Below are 14422 nucleotides of genomic sequence, written 5' to 3' on the forward strand. Positions count from 1 at the left end.
TTTGTAAATAGATACATTTTTTTCCTGCACTGATGAGCACTGATGAGGCTGCACTGACAGGAACTGATGAGGAGGCACTGATGGGGTGGCACTGATGGGGTGGCACGAATACTCGGCACTGATAGGCAGCACTGATGGGCACTGATATGTGACACTGATAGGTAGCACTGATATGCAGCATTGGTGGGCACTGATAGACGTCACTGCTGGGCACTGATAGGTGTCATTGATGGGCACTAATAGGTGGCACTGGTGGGCACTGATGGGCAGCACTGATAGGTGGCACTGATGGGCGGCACTGATGGGCAATAATGGGCACTAATAGGCGGCACTGGTGGGCAATAATGGGCACTGGTGGGTGGCACTGATGGCAATGATGAGCACTGGTGGGCAGCACTGATGGGGAGGGCACTGGTGGGCAGCACTGATGGGGAGGGCACTGGCGGGCTAAACTTTTCAAGGTTTTCCATCAAGCCTGCCTGAGTTACATTGTCTATGTACCATGGAATAGCACTGCTGCCCCTCCCCCCATGCACCCAGCCAGGGCCTTTCAATACTGCTCTTATGGGATCCCTTCAGAGCCAAAGGTGCAGGTAATCCAGATATTGCTCCCATAATTTAATCCCCCAGAAATATAAAATGCTCCACATAGTGTAAAATCTTTTGGTAAATGTTATTTAAAAGTAAGGTTGCACTTACATCAATCCACTAATAAAAACGCCCTAATAACAATCTTGTCGGCATAACACAAGCAACCCACACTTCCGAAAACCAAAGAATGCGATGACGTCGGCACTTTGCTCTGCTGTACGTGTTTCGTCACATGTACTTATAGTGATGGCGCAGCCCGGCGCCCGTACCCTGGAAATGCGCAGGGCGGAGCGATGTGACCAAGAGGAATATTTGGCATTCATTGACATCCAAGATGCCTACCTGCATATTCCCCTTTATCCACCTCACAGCACTCTGCAGGAGAAAACAATCTCTTCTAGGTTGTCACACTGCCTTTTGGCCTATCCTTAGCCCCCAAGGTATTTACAAAGATCCTTGCACCTCTCCTTGTCCTTTTGAGGGCATTTAGCCCACATGCTATCTTGACAAACTTCTGAAGGACTCCAGTTATGTGCAAACATTCACCGAACAATTCAGATGTTTTAGGCTTTCGGTTGGGTAATACGCTTTTATACATTTGCTCTACCAACCTTATCTTAACCTGGAATACTTGGCAAATCTTCCTACCTGAGGACAAACTGCTTCCTCTCAGAGCTCATGCTTGAGACTCAAGGTCAAAGAGGCATCCTTCTGTTAAATTCTCTGAGAGTTTTAGGTCCCATGGAAATCTCTTTTGAGACTACCATGAAATTCACCCAATTTAATTTGAGATCTCTCCAACACAACATCTTATTTGCAGAGAACAAGCAGGATCCTTCTCTTGATCCTGTCCAGCCGAGCAGCCAATTTACTAGCTTGGCGGATCCCCAGCTCCCTTTTCTTTCCTTATTACTGGAATATGATGATACTTGTAATAATAACTGCTGCAGCCAAGCAGCCACTCAGCTGTTATTTAAAGCAGCAGGAGGAGACGTCCCCCCTCCTGGCGCCTTCCTCTGCTCTGCCCGGATCTCCTGTCCCACTGACCTGAGCGACCAGCAGAGACGTCCGCCGGCTTGCTGGAGATCCAATCAAAGCCGCAATCAGGGTCTCCAATGTACTAATCCGAAAGAAACGTCACTTCCGGTTTACTGGAGTCTTTTTTTTTTTTTTATAATCAATTTTTTTTTTTTTACGTTTTTGTAGGTAAGACAAAGAGAATGCACGATACCAAAATCTACAGGTATACAAAGTGCGCACTTATCAGGTTTGTGCAGGAGGAACAAATCTAACATAGTCAATCTATAATCAAAATATATGGGTCTGGTATGTAATACTCCAAAGAAGACACAAGGGCCCTCCACCAGTCCCCACTCCATCGTCAGCACGGGTGTCAGAGAACAGGGGGAGAGAAGACCCGAGTGCTTCATATATCACAATAGAGACAGTATACCCAAGCAGACCTACAGTGCAACAAGTATATTCACTGCTCAATCGACAAGGCACTGGTTCCATAAAAGTAACCAATAGAGGGAAAGAAACATTTAGGACCAAGGGAGGAGAGAAAAAAAAGGGGTCGAACGAGCACTAACCCTAACTAGCCAGTGCGCAAGGTACTATTATGGGGCAAGCATGTGGTAAAGGATAACATATCATCAATAGTGGTATGGGGATTACAATCAGTGTGCTAGGATCTCGGAGGAGTAATACATACATCCATCCTTTTATTTAACTTTAAGGAGGACGGAGCCCCATGGAAGTGAGTGCAGCAGGGAGCTCTCTATGGGTTTGGAGAGTCGTCTTTTTGATCAAAGGGGCAATGGCCTCCCAAAAGGTCCTAATCTTGGGGCAAGACCACCACAGATGGAGGAATGTGACCCGTTGTCCGCACCCTCTCCAGCAGTGGGCATCCGCTGTCGGAAACATCTGAGCTAAATGGGATGGGGTTCTGTACCATCTAGTAAGACATTTATACGATGACTCTTGTATAAATATAATCATCCTCTGAACCTGTGAGGGGGTAAACTCCTGTCCCAGTTACCTCCCCCACTTCCTAATATAATATGGGGCCAATGTGGACTGCGAGCTCAACATGAGCCTGTACATTTGAAATAGTAGGTGTTTAGGTTCTGGGAGATTGATACATAGGGTTTCAAAACTAGTAAGAGTATCGTAGGATTGTAGTTAAAGTTGTAGTTTGTGGAGAAAGTCTGCTATATGGTGGTATCTCCAGGTTGCAAAGGGAACAGTACCATGGGATGATTGTAGAGTGATGAGGGGCAATAGGATACCCTGTGGGGCAAATTTAGCACAGACAACTTTCCCATAAGAGCCCCAGGAACCAAAGAAACCATGCTCTTCCCCCAGGAAAAAACAAGTATAATCTCCCAAGGATGCCAGGAGAGACGTCTGGGGAACGTAGTGACCCCCCTGCATTCAGTCAATCCCAGACAGATAGGAAGGATCGAGTCAAAGGGGAAGTTTAGTTGGATAAATCCTTGGAAACGGCAGGAATTCAGGGAGCACCTGCAAGATTTCTGCCTGCCATTATCCTTTCTATTGGAACCCATACTTTACTTGTAGAGTCATGGCACCAGTTCAGGATGCACACAAGAGCCATGGCCTTACAGTAAAGAGGCATGTCCGGAAGTCCCACTTCGCCATCTGATTTTTTTCTACGTAGAAGGTCGGAGGCCAGTCTAGGATGCTTGTCTTGCCATACAAAGGCCAGAAAAGCTCTGTGTAGTCTTTTAAAGTAAGTCTTTAGGAGTACAATTGGTATAGTGTATAAGATATAAATTATTCTGAGTAAAACTGTCATTTTAAGGGTCGAATCCCAGAACGTATCGCGTGTGACGTATCGCTGCAATCATTCGAGCGAGAGCAATAATTTATTTTTATTTTTTTTCGAATTAAGTTTTATTGAAGGTAATCAAAGTGAAATATAATATCATTATGTAAATAATATGTAAATTATTCAGTGTAGATATGTAGTATAAGACTCATGCATAAAAAACAGAACAGCATGAACATTAATCTGTCCTAATATCCAATAAGGACACAATACCAAATTAAGTAAAATAAGAACTTAAATACCTTTTCTCATAAGCAGTATATAGCAGTCTTGTGACTTCTATCAGTGCCTAAATTAAAACTTTTAGGAGGAGTTTTCATATTCATTCTACCACGATTGCCCTATGAGAATGCAAGGCTTGTGCCCTAGCTCTGTAAATATCAGGAGATATATTGGAAGAAGGAGAGGAACAGAGAAGACAGGATCAAACAGCCTTTTTACACAATGCAGAGGATTAACCCCTTAGGCACCACCGTGCTACTATGTTGCAAGAATGGCAATATTTACTTCTTGACTATATAACATTTGATAAATTAGATGCTTTTTAATTGCTGCATGACCGGTGCAGCAAATTGAACATATGGTCTTTTTGTATTTACATATATCATCCTGCAAATGTGATGTTTCAGAAATATGCATTTTGTTACTTGGTTATTCCTGTAAGATGTTTTAGAAAGTTATTTTTTTCTTTTTTTTCCCTAAGGCGGACCTGTTATCTACAGAATGTTAATATATCCTCCAACACGTCGTGCTCTATTTGTTGGTTGTGGATTGCAAATGTTTCAACAGTTGGCGGGCATCAACACAGTCATGTATGTATTTAATTTTCTAAATGACAAAGATTGAGATAATGTATGACACTCTGAGCCCCATTCATGCTAGTGCAACTTCCGATGCAGCTACTATCTCTCAGCACTGCACGACAATGGAAATCACAGTATTCTTTATGGTGCCCGTTCACATCGATGCAGTGCAGGTACTGTGTGTTTTTGTAAAAAATACAGGTGCTACTTCTGATTTTGGCACCTACAGTGGGTACGGAAAGTATTCAGACCCCCTAAATTTTTCACTCTTTGTTATATTGCAGCCGTTTGCTAAAATCATTTAGGTTCATTCTTCTTCCTCATGAATGTACACATAGCACCCCATACTGACAGAAAAACACAGAATTGTTGACATTGTTGCAGATCTATTAAAAAAGAAAAACTGAAATATCACATGGTCCTAAGTATTCAGACCCTTTGCTCAGTATTTAGTAGAAGCCCCCTTTTGATCTAATACAGCCAGGAGTCTTTTTGGGAAAGATGCAACAAGTCTTTCACACCTGGATTTGGGGATCCTCTGCCATTCCTCCTTGCAGATCCTCTCCAGTTCTGTCAGGTTGGATGGTAAACGTTGGTGGACAGCCATTTTTAGGTCTCTCCAGAGATGCTCAATTGGGTTTAAGTCAGGGCTCTGGCTGTGCCATTCAAGAACAGTCACGGAGTTGTTGTGAAGCCACTTCGTTATTTTAGCTGTGTGCTTAGGGTCATTGTCTTGTTGGAAGGTAAACCTTCGGCCCAGTCTGAGGTCCAGAGCACTCTGGAGAAGGTTTTTGTCCAGGATATCCCTGTACTTGGCCGCATTCATCTTTCCCTCGATTGCAACCAGTCGTCCTGTCCCTGAAGCTGAAAAACACCCCCACAGCATGATGCTGCCACCACCATGCTTCACTGTTGGGACTGTATTGGACAGGTGATGAGCAGTGCCTGGTTTTCTCCACACATACCGCTTAGAATTAAGGCCAAAAAGTTCTATTTTGGTCTCATCAGACCAGAGAATCTTATTTCTCACCATCTTGGAGTCCTTCAGGTGTTTTTTTAGCAAACTCCATGCAGGCTTTCATGTGTCTTACACTGAGGAGAGGCTTCCGTCGGGCCACTCTGCCATAAAGCCCCGACTGGTGGAGGGCTGCAGTGATGGTTGAGTTTCTACAACTTTCTCCCATCTCCTGACTGCATCTCTGGAGCTCAGCCACAGTGATCTTTGGGTTCTTCTTTACCTCTCTCACCAAGGCTCTTCTCCCCTGATAGCTCAGTTTGGCCGGACGGCCAGCTCTAGGAAGGGTTCTGGTCGTCCCAAATGTCTTCCATTTGAGGATTATGGAGGCCACTGTGCTCTTAGGAACCTTAAGTGCAGCAGAAATCTTTTTGTAACCTTGGCCAGATCTGTGCCTTGCCACAATTCTGTCTCTGAGCTCTTCAGGCAGTTCCTTTGACCTCATGATTCTCATTTGCTCTGACATGCATTGTGATCTGGAAGGTCTTATATAGACAGGTGTGTGGCTTTCCTAATCAAGTCCAATCAGTATAATCAAACACAGCTGGACTCAAATGAAGGTGTAGAACCATCTCAAGGATGATCAGAAGAAATGGAAAGCACCTGAGTTAAATATATGAGTGTCACAGCAAAGGGTCTGAATACTTAGGACCATGTGATATTTCAATTTTTCTTTTTTAATAAATCTGCAACAATGTCAACAATTCTGTGTTTTTCTGTCAGTATGGGGTGCTATGTGTACATTCATGAGGAAGAAGAATGAACTTAAATGATTTTAGCAAATGGCTGCAATATAACAAAGAGTGAAAAATTTAAGGGGGGTCTGAATACTTTCCGTACCCACTGTATAGACTTTAATGGACACAAATCAAAAATGTGTGTAAAATGCATGTACATAGTTCGTTCGTGGCAGGGTTTTATGTATAAAATCTTTTTTTTTTTCTTTAATAAAAAAAATAAATAAAATGTATGAAAAACTCACTACAAAATCACGCTGAAAACTGGATGGTGCTGCAGCTGCACTAGTGTGAACATAACTACAGAACCACGGCAACTCCCATTTCTTTTGTTGTTAGAGGATCTTTAGACAGTCATACAACCATTTTCAGGATTAATCAATCAGATTAACTGGTGTAAAACTGCATCTGGATGTCAAACTCCCTGAAACAATTAGTTGTCTTTTAAATAGAACTGTAAAGCCCCGTACACACGTACCGAATATCGGCCGAACGATCGGCCGTCTTTTGTCCGGTGCTGTCCTGTCGGTTGAAAAGTGCTAAAGACTGCACACGAATTTTGTCGGCCAACAACAGCCGACTGCAGAAGTGATATCATGTGATGGTTAACTTTCCGTGTGTTTTTTCTTCTCTGAGCATGCCCAGTCTTGCTCATCTGCTGTTTGCCGGCCGAATTCTGTACTGACTGAGGAACAATCGGCCGTTCTGGTGCTGGCCAACAAAAATTTTAAAGCCTGCACACCAGATTCTGTTCGGCCGAAAAGTCGCAGTCGGTTGTCGGAAGCATCATACTAACAAGCCGACAATCGGCCGATCGGTCGGTGGTCGAATATTTACGGCTGACAATCGCAAAGTGTGTACGGGCCTTTAGACTCTCAAATAGCCTTTGCAATGATATTTAAATCACCATGATGTGCATATAAACAGCTAATACACTGCTCAAAAAAATTAAAGGAACACTTTAAAAACACATCTGATCTCAATATGGAAAAATATCATGCAGGGTATCTATACTGATGTGGACTGGGCAATGTGTTAGGAATGAAAAGAATGTCACATCGTTTGATGGAAATGAAAGTGATCAACCTACAAAGGGCTGAATTTAAAGACACCTCCAAAGTCAAAGTGAAAAAATGATGCAGCAGGCTAGTCCATTTTGCTGAAATTTCATTGCAGCAGCTCAAAATGGTACTCAGTTGCTTGTATGGCCCCACGTGCTTGTATGCATATGCCCAACAACTTCAGGGCATGCTCCCAATGAGACAACGGATGGTGTCCTGGGGTATTTCCTCCCAGATCTGGACAAGGGCATCACTGAGCTCCTAAATAGACTGAGGTGCAAGCTGTCGGCATTGGATGGACCTAAACATAATGTCCCAGAGGTGTTCTATTGGATTTTGGTCAGGCGAGTGTGGGTGCCATTTATTGGTATCAATTCCTGCATTCTTCAGGAACTTGTCTGCATACTCTCACTACATAAGGCTGGACATTGTCGTGCACCAGGAGGAACCCAGGATTCACTGCACAAGTGTAGGGTTTGACAATGGGTCCAAGGATTTCATCGCAATTCCTAATGGCAGTCAGGATGCCATTGTCTAGCCTTTAGAGGTATGTGTGTCCCTCCATGGATACGCCTTCACAGACCATCACTCACCCACCACCAAATCCGGTCATGCTGAACGATGTTACAGGCAGCATAACGTTCTCCACGGTTTCACCAGACCCTTTCACGTCTGTCACATGTGCCCAGGGTGAACCTGTTCTCATCTATGAAAAGTACAGGGCGCCAGTGGAGGACCTGCCAATTCTGGTGTTCAATGGAAAATGCCAATCGAGCTCCACGGTGCCGGGCAGTGAGCACAGGGCCCACTAGAGGTCATTGGGCCCTCAGGCCACCCTCATGAACTCTATCTCATTGTTTGGTCAGAAATTCATACCAGTGGCCTGCTGGTGGTCATTTTGTAGGGCTCTTGCAGTGCTCATCCTGTTCCTCCGTGCACAAAGAAACAAATACCAGTCCTGCTGATGGGTTAAGGACCTTCTACGGGCCCATCCAGCTCTCCTAGAGTAACTGTCTGTCTCCTGAAATCTCCTCCATGCTCTTGAGACTATGATGGAAGACAAAGAAAAGATTCTGGCAATGGCACATATTGATGTGCCATCCTGGAGGAGTTGGACTGTGTAACCTCTATAGGGTCCAGCTATCGCCTCATGCTACCAGTAGTGACACTGACCCTAGCCAAATGCATAACTACTGAAAAACAGTCAAAAAAATGAGTGGGGAAAAAAATGTCAGTGGTCTTGACCTTTAAAACCATTTCTGTTTTGGGGGTTGTCTCATTGTTGCCCATCTAGTGCACCTGTTAATTTCATTAACACCAAAGCAGCTGAAACTGATTAACAACCCCCTCTGCTACTTAACTGACCAGATCAATATCCAAGGAGTTTAATTGACTTGATGCTGTCCTTTAATTTTTTTGAGCAGTGTACGTATTTATGTTCAAAATTGATGCTCATTTATTAAAGCAACAATTGTTTTATTTACTTCAGCTAGACACTGGCAAGTTTACAGGTTTGTGTGAACAGCAGTTCTACAAACCGATTTTGTTTTTACTGCATATCCAAAGGCAGCATTTTTGTTTTAGCAGTCAGGTAAAGTATAATTGGTATGCTTTATCCATAGTGCTATTGCCAGTAAATGAGTAGGCTGTAGGGAAATATTGCCCATCTAAATCAATGTGTGTTTCAAAAAAAATAAAAACGTTACGAACACATTCACACTTTCTAGCAATTATATCTATATTATATTATAGTCCCATTTATACCTGAGCGTTTTGGAACTTGAAGCCCAGCACAGTCTCATGGCACCTGGGGTGAATGGGCTCTTTATGTCAGTGGTAGTGGTCTTGCTGGCCAGAAATGATACCAAATCACGACTGTTACTTTGCTAAGCCAGCTCTAGCCTTCATCGCACCCTGTTCCTTTTCAACAGAGCTTCTTGGAAGTTTACCTGAGATTAAAAGTTAAGGCATGGCTACTGCCAAAACTTTTTGCACAACATGGTGAAGTGTTATAACTGCTATTTTAATTACTGTTTCTGTAGTTATTAGGAAGATTTCCTGTTTGGTGAGGTCACAAAGATGAAGGAATTGTGCTAAAGGAGCATAACCCTTGTAAAACATTTTCTTAAAGTAAAATGGGAAAGAGTAAAAACCTCTGCCAGGTTTTTATTGTTGTGTTTCATTTGAGAGATCCCTTAACTTAGGCCAGATTCGCATATGTGCGGCTGCAGTTTCCGGCCTGGGGTCTGGTGCGTTCCTGTTCATCGGTTCAGGTACAATTCAGGTCCCAATTTTTGCCTGAATTCATAACTTGAACTGAACCCAAAAACGCACAGGACCCTTTTGGAATTTTCACTGCGGCTGCCCTGGACATGTGTGAACCGGCTCCATTGAGAGACGGTCACACTCGCATGTCATGCGAATGTGTAAAACGCATCCAATTCGCACAGAATCGGAAGGGGAGGGGTTCCTTGAAATATCTATTTCTCTTACGTCCTCCGACAGTCGCCGCCTCTTCATATTCGTCACATATGGGTATTAGACTTTGCTCCGAAGGAGTAGCTAGGCAACAGAATATGTTAACAATAAAGCTTTTAACATATCCCACCCTCAAGGGATGGTCCCCTCAGTCAATACCCTCCTACTTCCTGCAACCATATCTCAGTTTTAATGTCTAGCTTGTCAAGAGTGGCTGGCTCTCTCTGTGCTGGGACTTTCTGTCCCAGACTCTTTCTTCTTTTTAAAATTTTGTTTGAGTTTTTCTCTCTACCTTTACTTAGCTGTTATTTTGTCAGCGTTAGTTAGTTCTTCGGATGAAGAGGACCATGCGGACTGGGTCTCGGGCTGATCCCCCTGGTCGCAGGTCGTGGGTCAGTGGCTTCCCAGTCTGCCATCGAGCGTTCAGCCAGGTAACGCTCCTGGCACAGTGAACGACCCATCCCTGTTCGGTGCAGGGATGATTGGTGAGGTGGCTACCTCACTGGACGCTGTGCGGTTTCTTAACCCCCCTTGTGTGCGTCTTGAATGCGACTCTCCCTGCCTCATGTGCAGCGGCTTGTTCGCCTGTGCGGGTCCCCCACGCCATGTGAGGTAAGTGTATTTATGTGGGGACCTGTCTGTGTGGGGGGGTGTCAGTCTGGGACTGTGTAACCTGCCTCTATTCACACTGCTTGTCTCCCTATCTCTCGGCTGCATGCTGTGGGCTGCAAGGGGGGGGGGGAGCTGTATGACACTGTGTGTGTCAGACTGGTCAGTGTGAGAAGCTGTGTGCTGTGGGGCATGTTTTTTTGGCATGTTTGGGCATATACAGCGATCGCTGCGGCGATCTGACATGTATTCTGATATTGGAATGTAATGTGTGTTTTAATGCACTGTGGAGCGGCGGTTTCGGCGCCAAACGACGCCATTTTGCCTACACTCGCTCCGGCCGCATGGTTTACATGCATGGCGGCCATTTTCTTGTAGCCTCCATAGGCTTACATACAGCGCCCTGGCAGCATCACTTCCTCTTTCCAGGAACACCGATCGAGGCAGCAGCAGCGGCGAGGGTCTCCTCAGGTTTTATCCTTCTGTTCTTGCTATCCATTGCCTGTGTTCAGTTTGCATATTCCCTGTGGGGGTCTCATTGTGCTTGAGTGTGGTGCGGTGGGCTGCGCTTGCCGCGCTTGCTTAAAAGGGGCAGTTAACCCTTGGTTGTCTGGCATTACAGGGGCAATGGATTCTCAGGAGGGCAAATTTCCTACAGTATTGGTGGAAAGCCAGGGGACCGCTGTTTCCCCCCCAGGGGGGGATTTAGCCACTATTGTGGCTGGCCTTGCTGCTCAGGTGCAAATGCTGGTGGCTGCTCAATCTACTAAAAGGCCCAGAGTTGCTCTTTCCTCTGATTCTGAGGGTGAAGGTGATGGGGCTGTTATGGCGGGGGCCTCCTTATCGGGGTCCCGCTCCTCTCTTGATCTAGTGGGGTCTGAGGTGGAGGCTGAAGTTGAGGGGGTTGATAATTCTCCCCCTGGCTCGCCTGAAGAGCTTGCAATCATGGATGAGTTGATTGCTTCCATTAAGCAAACGCTGCGTTTGCAGGACGAAGTGTGTCCCCCCGCTGCCTTGGCGGCTTATGGGACGCAGAGGAAACGCAGGACGCCGCAGGTTTTTCCCTGCAATGATGATTTTCAGCGCGCTGTTAAGGATCAATGGCGCAATCTGCGCAAACCTTTTGCGGTACCGAGTAGATTCAAGCTGCGTTATCCTTTTTCGCCTTCCACTGATGAAAGGTGGTGTGTGCCTCCACCAGTGGATCACGCAATTGCGGTTTTGAACAAAGCCACTGCGATTCCTGCAGAGGATTCCCCTGTTTTCCGTGATGCCACGGATAGGAGACTGGAGTCTCTTGCCCGTCATACTTATTCTGTTACGGGTTCTATGCTTAAGGCTCTGTTTGCTTCTCTCATGGCGGCCCAGGCGATCGCAAGTTGGACGCAGATGCTTAGGCGCGTCCTAGTGGCCGACTCGGCCTCGCCGGCGACCCTGGATATGGTGGATCAAATCCACCAGGGTGTCATGTATCTGTGTGATGCGGACCTGGACCTGGTTCCGTTGGCTGCACGTGTGCACAGCGTAGCGGTGTTGTCTCGCCGCCTGGTTTAGTTAAAATGTTGGTCGGTGGACCAATCTTCACGTGAGACCTTAGCCAATCTGCCTTATGATGGGTCTCGCCTTTTTGGGGAATCCCTGGATGTGTTGATTAAGGGGATCACCGGGGGTAAGAGCACTCTCTTGCCCCATTTCCCCAAGGCTAAGGGGGCTTCTGGGAAGAAGCATGCTAATTTTCGGCCCCCTCAGGGGTCCTTTCGTGCCTTTCGGCCGCACTACAAGGGCAAACCGTTCAAAGGTCAAGGCTCTCAGAAGAAGCCCTGGTCTGGTAAACAGAAGTCCGGCCAATCCGGATCTGCAGCCCATAACAGTTCGGCCTGAAGGGGCGCCCTCACCCAGTTTTGGGGTGGGGGGACGCTTGCTCGGTTTTCTTCAGCCCTGGTTGGCCCGTGTGCGGGACAGATGGGTTCAGGAAATCGTTCGATCTGGTTACAAGATCGAGTTTCTCTCTCGGCCGGAGAGCAGATTTTTTCCCTCAAATCTTCAACTGTCTCCAGAGCGCTTGCGGGACCTGCACCTGGCGGTGCGGGACCTGAGGGCTCAGGGAGTGGTGGTTCCGGTGCCTCATCGGGACAGGTTTCGGGGGTTTTATTCCAATCTGTTCACCGTGCCCAGAAAGGAGGGCAAGGTTCGTCCGATTCTGGACTTGAAGGCTCTGAACCGCTCTGTGCGGGTTCGCAAGTTCCGCATGGAATCCCTGCGGTCGGTGGTGGCTGCCCTGGTTCCGGGGGAATTCATGGCCTCCATCGATTTGAAGGATGCGTACCTTCACATCCCCATATTCGAGGGTCATCAGAGATACCTTCGATTTGCCATTGCGGAGGATCACTACCAGTTCGTGGCGTTGCCCTTTGGTCTCGCCTCGGCTCCGCGGGTCTTCACCAAGGTGCTTGCACCGGTTCTGGCATTATTGAGGGCCCAGGGCGTTTCTGTCCTGGGGTATCTGGACGACATTCTGGTTCGGTCTGCGGCCAGCCAGGGTCTGGAGAAGGACCTGTCTGTCAAGATGCAAACTCTGCAGGAGTTTGGTTGGACGATAAATTTTCCAAAGTCGACACTGAGTCCGTCGGTTCGTCTCCCCTATCTGGGAATGATTCTGGACTCGGTGCAGGCGAAGGTCTTCCTGCCGGAAGACAAACTCAGGACTCTCCGGGAGGAAGTCAGGTCCCTCAGGGACGTTCCGAACTCGTCTCTGCGGACGTGTATGAGATGTCTGGGATTGATGGTCTCGGCCTTCGAGGCGATTCCTTTCGCCCAGTTTCACACGCGGGGTCTCCAAGCGGAGATCCTGTCCAGGTGGGACGGGCGACCTCAATCTCTGGATCTTCAAATCTCGTTGAGTCATCGCACCAGAGGAAACCTTCTGTGGTGGCTCCAGTCCCCGTTGGTGTCCGGGGGCAAGTCGTTTCGTCCGATCTCGTGGACGGTAATCACCACGGATGCCAGCCTGTCGGGCTGGGGTGGAGTTCTGGGCGTTCTGTCCGCCCAGGGGACTTGGTCGGAGGGGGAGTCTTCCCTTCCGATCAACATTCTGGAATTGCGTGCGATAAGTCTCTGTCTTCATCGCTGGACGGACCGGCTGCAGGGTTGCCCGGTTCGGGTGCAGACGGACAATGCCACGGCGGTGGCCTACATCAACCACCAAGGGGGCACCAGGAGTGCCCGAGCGGCTCGAGAAGTGGCCGACATTCTGTCTTGGGCCGAGACTCATGTCCCGGCGATAACGGCGGTTCACATTCCGGGAGTGGAGAACTGGCAGGCGGACTATCTGAGTCGCCAGACCCTGGATCAGGGGGAATGGTCTCTCCACCCGGCTGTCTTCCAGATGTTGTGCGCGAAGTGGGGTCTTCCAGATGTGGACCTGTTCGCGTCTCGTCTCAACAACAAGGTGAAGAGGTTCGTGGCAAGGACGCGCGACCCTCGGGCAGACGCGTCGGACGCGTTAGTGGCCCCGTGGCATCAGTACAGGCTGATGTACGCGTTTCCACCGATTCAGTTGCTGTCCAGGTTCCTTCGTAGGTTACACTCGGAACGCAACACGGTGATTCTTGTGGCACCGGACTGGCCTCGCCGGTCCTGGTACGCAGACCTCGTGAATCTGGCGGTCGACGCCCCGTGGCGTCTACCTCTTCGAGACGATCTACTGTCTCAAGGACCGATATACCATCCTGCTTTACAGTCACTGGCTTTGACGGCCTGGCTGTTGAGACCGAGGTCCTGAAGGAGAGGAGTCTCTCTCCGGAGGTCGTTCATACTTTAATCAACGCGAGGAAGTCTTCCTCAGGGAAGGTTTATTACCGTACTTGGAAGGCCTATTTTGCCTGGTGTGAGTCCAGGGGGTTTTCACCCCGCACGTACTCGGTGTCCCGTGTGCTGTCTTTCCTTCAAACGGGTGTTGATCAGCGTTTGGCGCTGGCTACAATACAGGGTCAGGTGTCTGCTCTGGCCGTTCTGTTTCAACGTCCCGTGGCTTCCAACCCATTGGTTGGCACCTTTGTTCAGGGTGTGCGGCATCTGGTTCCCCCTAGGCGGGATCCTCTGCCCCCTTGGGACTTGAATCTCGTTCTATCTGTGTTACAACGTGCTCCTTTTGAACAGATCAGGGAGATCTCGTTGTCTATGTTGTCCAAAAAGGTCGCCTTTTTGGTGGCGATCACTTCGGCTCGCAGAGTGTCGGAGCTGGCGGCTTTGTCCTGCAAGTCTCCGTACCTGGT

The 14422-nt window shown here is 47.6% G+C and overlaps 1 protein-coding gene across 1 annotated transcript in view; it reads left to right on the top strand.

Annotated features, from left to right (window-relative positions):
- The window catches only part of SLC2A13 (solute carrier family 2 member 13), a 421105-nt gene that overhangs the window by 262921 nt on the left and 143762 nt on the right, over positions 1–14422 (top strand). The window contains exon 4 of the mRNA XM_082254444.1: positions 4149–4257. Within this exon, the coding sequence (XP_082110570.1) occupies positions 4149–4257 (109 nt within the window). The remainder of the gene's footprint in view (positions 1–4148; positions 4258–14422) is intronic.

Source organism: Pelophylax lessonae (genome assembly GCF_965119305.1).
Source record: "Pelophylax lessonae genome assembly, chromosome: 4".
NCBI classification, from domain to species: Eukaryota; Metazoa; Chordata; class Amphibia; order Anura; family Ranidae; genus Pelophylax; species Pelophylax lessonae.